The sequence below is a fragment of the Citrus clementina genome, unplaced genomic scaffold, assembly GCF_000493195.1.
Source record: "Citrus clementina cultivar Clemenules unplaced genomic scaffold, Citrus_clementina_v1.0 scaffold_9, whole genome shotgun sequence".
Classification (NCBI taxonomy): domain Eukaryota; kingdom Viridiplantae; phylum Streptophyta; class Magnoliopsida; order Sapindales; family Rutaceae; genus Citrus; species Citrus x clementina.
The window spans coordinates 9936357-9946291 of record NW_006261964.1 but is presented as its reverse complement, the minus strand read 5'-3'; the positions used below and the strand labels follow the sequence as shown (position 1 = coordinate 9946291).

Genomic DNA, 9935 nt, shown 5'->3' with positions numbered 1-9935 from the left:
ATTTTATCTGCGTATGGCCTGTTGTTTTATGCACAACAAATAATTCATGGATTTTGATTGGGGAGGTGAATATTTATTTAAATGTTAATAATTCAAGAAAATGTGTAGGCTTATGGCTAACTTTAAATCTCCAAAGGTGTGAATATTTGTTGAAACATATACATTTTACCATGGATTCAATCTAATATTAAGAATTTGATCAGTTCGTACATTCAATAAGTACTAGAGTGAAATTGGCCCACTCTGAAGTAAAATATAATGAAAAGTTAATTTCATAGCATTGATTCATTGAGCACGTCCTCACAAATTCACAATATACGACTCCTAATAACGGGTCAAGTCAGGCCGGAGCAAACCAAATTAGCAATCCAGTGCCATGCATGGCTCGCTATCGGAAGTTGCGGCTTGCCGATCAAGGAGTTTATTTTTTTGCATCGTTTGATTATGTACATAAATCAGCTTTATAGTAGGTGACTAGGTGTAGATATTTTATTTTCTTCCAAAGTGTAATCAGCGTGCATCATGATAAAATTCGATGATATATTACAAATACATTTTCATTGATAGACCTGTTCTATATCACATATGATGTTGATGTGTGACCTGTTCTATCTCACGCTTTATGCCAAAGACTTGACGATGGGCTCTTCTTTGTATCATTAATTAGTCAACATTCAATTTCATCAAAAACTCATAAAATCAAGAACTTGTCGGCTGGAAAATTCAATGAAACATCAATCTCATCGACCCCATCGATTCATGATTGTAAATCAGAATTCTTTCCATTTCGGTGGAAAAGAAGTTTCCCGGAAGTAGAGAAGAAGTTCCATCCCCACCTTTGTCGCGATTCCTGAGAGGTTTCATCATGAATAAGTTTGTGTGGCCAACAAAAAAAAAAAAAATGTTTTGAGGTTTGGATAAAAGAAAAAAAAAATTTGCAATACCTAAAACACTGAAAATAGTCGTAAATAGAAGTTAAGAGTTAACATCCATATATCTTAGTTTTAGATTTTTAACTCCTCAAAAAACGTTTGTTTTGATATTTAAAAGAGAAAAATAATAAACCAAATCTTATCCCTTGAAAAAAAATAAATGTCGGGTGTCCTAGTTTCTTACTAAAAAAAAAGAATAATTTTAGAGGGTACTATAATTTTGTCCTAAGAAAAAATAAATCCAATTTCTTGAAAGGTATAACTCATCGTGCAACGCTCGGCGTTCTGACTCACTTTCGCAATGTTATTATGAGACGCGTTTTATGCCGGTAAAAAGAAAATATTTTGTCAGTTGTATTTGATGTGCCATGTCACAAAACAGACTCACGATTTATTTTATAAATAAAATCTATTTCACGGAAATAGAGAAGAAATACAGAGGGAGTTTCACGAACATGAATGCTTCTCTATCAAGTCTATATAGCTAACTAGTCATTTACACTGAGCAAATATTTTGCTGAGAACAAATCATGGGCGGTACTAGTCCTGAGAAAGGCCCTTCTCCTAAGCAGAAGCCTGGTGAAACCCAAGCAGAAACCACACGTGTCCAAGCCACTCATACACCAAAATCAAAGGATGAATCTCCAGACCAAAACCAACAAAGCCAATGCCAATTACGCCGGCCACAACAATCAGAGTCAAAGCGCAAGCGCAAACGGACCCACAATGGCCAGTCCAGTGAAGAGCCCAGGATAACAAGTCCTGATACAGTTGTTTATAAGCCAAACCAGTCTGATGAAGAACTGCAGGAAAAAGCCAGGGCAAAATCCCAAAAATATATGGAGGAAATGGAAAAAATAGGAGTGCCCCGGAGACCCTCAGCGTCCCCCTGGATAGCCAATATAAAGAGATCCTTTCTAAGTTTACCCTTTAGAGAAAAGTCAGAGAGGATGGAGGAAAATTTTACATCCTCCTCAGAGGACTCCCAATCACCAAATCAGCAAAACAATGCTCAAACGGGTCCTGAATCTGATGGTGCTAATGGGCCAAGTCAAGCCGGCGGATCAAATCAGGTGCAAGGGAACCCTCCCTCTAGGCTGGGGCGCCGAGTCACGAGGTTTTTATGCCTTCGTAATTAAGCGTTTTCACATCTAGTGACAAAGTGTAACCAAAAGAGTGGCAATGAATATTCATCGTCTAATCTCCCACGGGAGATAAGTTTCTGTGTTGTTTATTCTGGTAGCCAGCTGAAGCGACTGACGCAATCGCTACTACTATTTAGTTCACGTCTCCTTTTTCTTTTTCTTTTTTCCCTTTTTTGTTTGTTTGATTAAAAGTTTTTGTTAATTCCTAGTCACTTCTATTTTACGCTATATAATCAGTCATTGTCTCAGTTCTGATTCGGATCTCTCTTTATCTCAATTTTTCTATATAATCAGTCATTGTCTCTGTACTGATTCGGATCTCTCCTTAATTTCATTTTCTTAACTAATCTTTTTTTTTAATGTTAGCATTTAAGTATTTCAAGAGATTTAAAGCTCTAATCTTTTTTTTTTTGTTAAATACGTTTTCTTTACCAACTAAAAATCTAATATTGTCGGCAACTCTAAATCAATCACCTAATCTCCTTTTTCTTTTTTTTCTTTTTTCATCTTTCTCAAACAATTATCACAATTATATTAAATTGGTTTTGATTTTCTTTGACTTCCTTTTTTTTATTTGAGAACTAATATTTTATCAGATAGTTACATCATACAATCAAACAAATTGATTAAATTTTATGAAATATTTATCCAGACAAATAATTAAAACTATAATTTTACATTAAATGTTATAAAAGACTCAAATTGTTGCTCTCATATCGATCTACCACCCGGTCAAAGGTTGAGTGACCTTTTTTTTTAATCATATAAAAAGAATATTTTGAGAATATGAAATGAGAGAATCAACATTTCTAAAGATGATAAAAGTTAAAAAAATAAAACTGATCTATTGATTTTTTTTATATTTAAATTTGGTGAAGTCTTTGTTTTGAGTTTTGAATAAAGGAAAAAAAAAATTGCAATACCTAAAACACTGAAAATAGTCGTAAATAGAAGTTAAGAGTTAACATCCATATATCTAAGTTTTAGATTTTTAACTGTCAAAAACCGTTTGTTTTGATATTTAAAAAAAGAAAAAGAAAAATAAAAAATCAAATCTTATCCCATGAAAAAATTTAAATGCCGAGGGTTCTAATTTCTTCCATATTAAAAAAAAAAAATTAGACGTGAACAAAATATCTCTGTACTATACTTTTGTCCTCAAAAAAAATAAATCCAATTTCTTGAAAGCTATAACTCATCAAATGGAGTGCGATGCTCAGTGTTATGACTCACTCTCGCAATGTTATTGTGAGACACGCGTTTTATGTCAGTAAAAAGAAAATATTTTGTCAGCTGTATTTGATGTGCCATTTCACTTAAATTAGATAATTGTTTTAAATAGTTACATGCATGCCTTAGTTTTACAAATATTGCCGTTACAAATATGGAACAGGATTCTCATCTGAATTTTATTGAATTCTTACAAAAATTTCTCATGTATTTTTTTGCTGGTAGTATGCAGATAAAATTTAATTTTTTATTTTTAGATTATTAACTATCAATCAACAGTTAAATTATTTATTCAATGCATAATCATATTAAGAAAAAATTATGATCCTTCAAATGTTAAAAAATTAATGAGTAAAGTAAATACACAATTAAAAAAATTTAAAAAAAAAAAATTTAGACATAAATATAAGACGAGAGATTAAAAAAATTTAAGTTGTAAGAATTTTAACATACAATCACAAACAAAAACAAAAATTATGAAATTTTATATAAAATAAATTTATAAATATTAAAATATTTTACCTCAGTATCCAAACTTTAATCCATTTAAATTTCAATTTCTCCATCACTAATCACTCAGTATTTATTAAAAACTCTTAATTCTCTTAATTGTATTAATTAACCTTTCGGCGCCTTTTTTGACCACATCAAATGCATGCATATTTCTTGTTTTTTTTCTTTTCTTTTAAAGTTGAAAAGGAAAACCTCCAATCAGAAACAGAAACAGAATTGCATTTTAACTATGTCGACTGCAATTTAATCTCTCGGTTGGTTGGAATCACCCATGCACCCATGTTTCCTTTTACGATCTATTGGAATTTAGTGCACTTTTTCTTTTCTTTTTTCTCTATAATTTAATATTTTTATCCACCCATCTTGAGTTGTCTGAATAATCTGCTTCGTCTAGTAATTATTGAATTTTGTTAAACACTATTAGAAAAAAAAAATTTCTAGCCATATTTGCACCGTTGTAATATAAATATATGAAGCTTCTTGGTTAATTTTTGTTCGAGAAATAGATGCATTTAAATCTTGAAAAAAATTAAAATTACTTTATGCTTTTTGAATTACTTGGAAACTGGAATGGAACATCTGGAGCAAAATGTTTCACACAAGTTATGAAAATGCTGATTTAAAAAAAAATAATGTTCTTGAAGTGTTTGAAAGGGCAAAATTATAATAGTATGTTTATTTACCAGCAATGGAAATGAAGATTTTGAAATCGGAAGTAATGACGTGTTTGTGTACAAAATTTTGGCTTAGGATCGAAATTGAAATAGTGTTGGACCCACAAATTTGAGAATTATTACTAGAGTTTTGATTCCTAAATGGAACTTGGCAATTAGAACTACATTCCAAAAAACGACCTTTTCGCCTCAACTAAATTTTTAAAACTCATATTATCCTTGATTTAAATAATAATTAAAATTAATAAAATAATAAAATTAATAATAATGATGATATGATGATGAATAATAAATTATAACTATAAAAATATTTTAATAAATAATAATTATTATAAATTATATTATAATATTTTAATAAATAATATTATTATTGTTGTTGTTGCCACCACTAATTGACAATAATTAACAAAGGGTATTTTAGTAAATTATGATAATTCATTCCGATTTCAAGACAAAATAAACACATCAATGGAAATGAATCTCGTTCTGATTCCTACAACTCAAGTAAATAATTTATTCTGATTCCCATTCTAACCCATTTTAATTCCAGTCCATTCCAATTACTTATTAGTAAATGCACTATAAGACTATTTTGAAATAGTTGAGTAATCTTTAAATTCAAATGACACATGCACATCCAAAAGAGAAAACGCTTATTGACAAAGTGAATAAAGGTAAAAAAAAAAAAATTAGTCATGAGACAGTCAACAATTAGATAATGAGTTAATCTTTCAAGAATAGTAAATACCTGTAGCACTCCGCACTTTACTTCCAATTAAGATCACGGCTCTATTTGATATTGAGATTAGGTATTTGTAGCTTGTACTTGATAAACACTTACTATTATAATTTAAAAATTAAATTAATTTGATTTGACACCTGTAATATAAAATGATATAATATTTTACTAATTTTATCAAAATTATTATTTAAAAATTATATTTAACCATACAATATTTGTTGATTAAAAATAGTTTTATAGAAAAAATATTTAGACTGAGACTCTCGTATAACATATAGACTTACTATAATTTAGAAATCGAGTTGAGGCGACGTCATGAAAACTTGAGGGCCTGGTTGAGGCACAATTATTTCAGCACTCGATAGGCAATCATATCCTTTGTTGGTGCTGTTGTCCTACTTCTCCTAACGTTGCTGCAAGCTCTGATTGCAGTTATTTCTTATTATCAACAAGCGCAAAGTCATTGAGTTTAAAAGCAGGTGTAGTGACTGTGTTTAAAAGCAGGTGGAGACACGTATCAAGAGGCAATCCCTAAGTTACGTTCAACGTAACATACGATCAGTTAATTTTAAACCGTCAGATATCTTGAATTTGGATCTAACGGATATTATTAAATTTATGTAAAAATAGTTGGAATGGCAAACCGGCTGAATTGGTTAATTGAAGATATGGGATACCGGATGAAACGGTTTGAATGCTTTTTGGCAAACCCAGGCGATTGATTGCTCTGCTGCCATTGAATTACAGAAGGGCTCTGCTGCCGCCGTTGAATTACAGAAGGGCAGGAAAGCCAAAGAAGAGGAGAAGAGTGAGAGGGGGATGCAATTACAAGGGTAGAAAGTGGAAGAATTGTCGATAGCAGGCCACGAGACTTGCATTATTTTCCCCTCTCTCGATTTATCATTCGATATTGGACAATGCCATTCTCGAGCTATCTCTCAAAATTTCCTCTTTGTCTCCCACGCCTCGCACCTCATGGCCAGCTTGTTAAGATTACTGGGATGGGCTCTCCTTTCGTTTCTTTATCTTTTAATTCAAATTAGCAATATATTTCTTTTTTACTTCCCAGCACTGGTATCATTTCTTTAATTTTTTAACCAATCAACTCAGCTGCCACTTGTTTGGGTAAAATATTTCTTTAATTTAATTTTAGGACTATGGATTTGGCTATATATGCTTACTACGCCCTTGTGCAACAAGGTTTTGCTGTGGACTCACTCTATTTCTCTTAATTGCTGTTATGTTACTGAAATCTATGTATATATCATGTGACTTTGGATTTCGAATCCATCTGTTCTGTTGCACTATAATAGTCTATAATCATCTACACCATTCACAGGCCCCAGATACCAAATTAAATTCTGTCAATATTATTGATAGTTTGATTGAGAAATCATACTGCAGCGGTGAAACTCGAAATCAGCTTAAACTTGGCTTATTACATTTTGAAGAAATCCATTATGCTGCTTTGTCTCTGTCTATAACTATGAATGGTGCATCTTGCTTACTTGTCTTTGTTTAACCTTTGCTCTCATTAGTGAATGCATGATATGCTAATTATTAAGTCAGTGATATAAATGGAATGCCAACCACATTTCTTGCTCTGGTAATTTCAGTTAGCATCATGTGGGAGTGTCTCCCTGGAATCTTCATATGAAAAGGCTACCCGATGTATCTATACGTCAACTCTTTTGCATGAAAACAGAAGATTGGGTCTCAAGCCTGTGAACGTTAACAAATCTTGCTGTCAGTGGAGTCTAGCATATTGCGAGGTTTGTAAGTTCTTCGACTACAACTTTGAACTCTACACCACACATAGTATCAACAATCCCTCATGTTTTCTTCAATTTTTTTTCCATGTCTGTTGCAAACACGAGTCATCCAATTTCTTGGCCTAGGTTAGTGCTTTTGTGGCTGCATCAACCATTATAGCTGATGTTGTTATTTTATTGATAGTCTCAGTGGATGTAATAACCTCCCGTGTTATGAAAATGCCAAAATAACTTCATGTGTTGTACATTTTACTCATCTATTAGTATTTTCAAAAAGTTATTAGCGAGAATTAGTCGTAAGTTAAGCATTTAAATTGAAAATTTGCTTTCTTATTGAAATTTCAGGTTTTGCAGACCTTCATGCTCGGAGTAAGATGGCTGGATGCCTTGCGTTTTGCTAAATTTTTTTTTGAACTTTTCTTGATATCAAAGCTGTTATTAGGTGGTTGAGCATGTATTCAATTTGATTTTATTGAAAATAGAACCTTGTAACATCTTCAAAAAGATGACAATGTTGCAGATTTTGATTTGTTACTATAAAGGTTGCTGGTTGCAGATCGGATTTTTGTATGGAAACAGTCAGTTAATTTCCTAAGCATAAATATTTGTACAAGTGTATAATGTCAATTTCAAATGGCATTATTATTTCATTCTTCTGCAAACATTAATTCTGGCTTTGCAACAGTTAGCAGCCTGAAAAGAGTACATCTATTAGCTTTAATTGAATCAAGGTTTGATACACCAACAAAATTGCGCAACTACTACAAGGAATACTTCACATTGGCATAATCAAAAAATCAAAATAGCATTGCTAACTGAAGTAGCCATTTAACTACGATTAATGTTATATAAGGGACTTTTATCAAGTTGCGAGTTAAAGCTCAGAAATTCCATCAAAGTGCATCATTTTTCTGCATGAGAAGGAACTCATTTTCCTCGTTTACTGATGTGCAGTAAGGTGATTCCGGTTCCTGTCATAAAAAGAATAATAGATTCACTTTTATGAAATAAAAAACTGATTACTGCTAAGGAAAACTATTATGCCTGATTTGTGCATAATGGATGTAAGAAGTTAAAAAAGTTTATTGGATAAAACGAGAAATTAAATGGGGCAATAAAACTGTTGCGATTTATGCAGGAAACCAACCAAACAAGGCATAATGAATGCTCTATGTCGTTATTTCATTCATTACTACTTTTACAAAAGAATAACCGAAAATTTTATTCATGCCATGAAAATTTAAATGAAATGCACAAAGTTTAAATATCATATGCAAGGATCTGATCCAAGTCAAGACCACTGAATGAATGAAAGAAGTCAACCTCCTTCATTTGGTGGTTTCTTCTGTTTTCTGATCAAATGGGTTCTTTCAGTCCTGAGAGATGACCGCTCCAAGCTTCAAAGATTTGATTTTGCTTCTACGGAATGCTGCAAAATGAGCAAACCAAAATTATAAGAATCAAATTTAAGCGAAAGGGTCATTGAAAAGCACCAAGAATAGTTTTTTGAAAAATCCCTTACCTTGTGCTAATGGCTTTCAAATCCAACACTTCAATCTCTCCAAAAACCTCTTTTTTATTTCAAAGTTTGCAACTTTAACACCAATAAGAGAAAACCCTTTTACCATTTGCCATAACATCTGATAACAACATAACAGCTCTTCAAATATTCAAAACACAGCTTCAATATAAGCAGAAGAAAACAAGAAAGAGAGCCTGAAATGCAAATTAAAACTTGCAGATTTTGTTTGAAACAGGGCTCTCTCTGTTAACTGTTATTAATTTCCCATGCAAGGACAAGTGCAGCGAGAGACTTTGTTTCGCCGATCAGATAGATGATAGCGAATGGTATGGAATCTGGTACGGAGCTGTCCACTGCATCATCTCTGTTACAGAGACTTTTATATCACTCTGATTCACTGACACTATTTTTCATTTTTTTTTAATATTTTGTTTTTGTTTTGTGTTCAGATCTCAATCAACAACAAAACAAATAAAGAAATCTTAAACCAAACCAAAAAGGATGTGATTAGTTTATTAGACAAAAAAACAAGGGAATTTATGGCTGGCCAAATTAAAATATTTTGTATGATTTACATGAGATGTAAGTTACAATAATTGTAACTTAGCATTTGCCCTCTCATAATACATATTTAAAATTGGGAAATTTACAAAAATGGCCATAAAAATTTTGCGTTTTTCAACTTTAACCCCCCAAAGTTTTTTCTATCATAATTAGCCAAATACCCTATATTTGGACTACATTACCCTCGTTACTTTCATCAAATTTACAAAGGCATGCCACTTTTTCAATTCCAGCAAAAGTAAATACGGATTTTCCTCAACAACTTAACAAACATTCATCACTCTCAACAAACTTCATCATTCTCGATAAATCAATTGCATAATCGAATATATAATTATCAATGTGAGAGCTTCTTAAAATTAGTTTATGCTCTTATACAATGTAAACCTTTAATCTATTAATTTTATCAACTAAATTCGAAATTAAAGTGGGTTTTGTTGTAAATATTGTTATTTTTCATTTATAAAACAATGTGATTTGTTAAAGTACTTAGTTTGAGTTGAAAAATGAAGAAAAACCATTGAAAACACAGAAAAATCGGACAAAAAATGAAGTTCAGAACAAGTGAGACATGCAAGTGGGACAGGTGCATGTCTCACATAAACGCACTGCATTTATGTGCGACAGGCACCTGTCCCACTGCCTGTCGCACATAAACTCACAAATTTTATGGAGTACATGATTTTGAATTTGATTTGTCTCGTCGTAAGCTTCGAAACGATATATTATACGCCTAAAACGGACATATATAGCTCAAGTTATGGCTTTCGAAACATAAATGAAATTTGGTGAGACAGGCAAGTGGGATAGGTGCTGCGTTTATGTGCGACAGGCGTCACGT

General features: G+C 32.0%; 1 protein-coding gene and 1 long non-coding RNA gene across 2 annotated transcripts; one reads left to right on the top strand and one right to left on the bottom strand.

The window, feature by feature from the left end:
* The first annotated feature begins 6007 nt into the window (after positions 1–6007).
* On the top strand, positions 6008–7458 carry LOC18032251 (uncharacterized membrane protein At1g16860). The gene is made up of 3 exons (XM_024186040.1): positions 6008–6237; positions 6853–7008; positions 7354–7458. Exons 1-3 carry the CDS (start codon positions 6154–6156, stop codon positions 7456–7458), a joined length of 345 nt encoding a protein of 114 aa, XP_024041808.1. The 5' UTR covers positions 6008–6153.
* A 200-nt stretch (positions 7459–7658) lies between these two features.
* On the bottom strand, positions 7659–8951 carry LOC112100315. The gene is made up of 3 exons (XR_002906651.1): positions 8531–8951; positions 8332–8437; positions 7659–7979 (listed from the first exon to the last, which is right to left on the bottom strand). It is a non-coding gene; the product is annotated as an uncharacterized LOC112100315 (long non-coding RNA).
* Between the last annotated feature and the right edge of the window lie 984 nt (positions 8952–9935).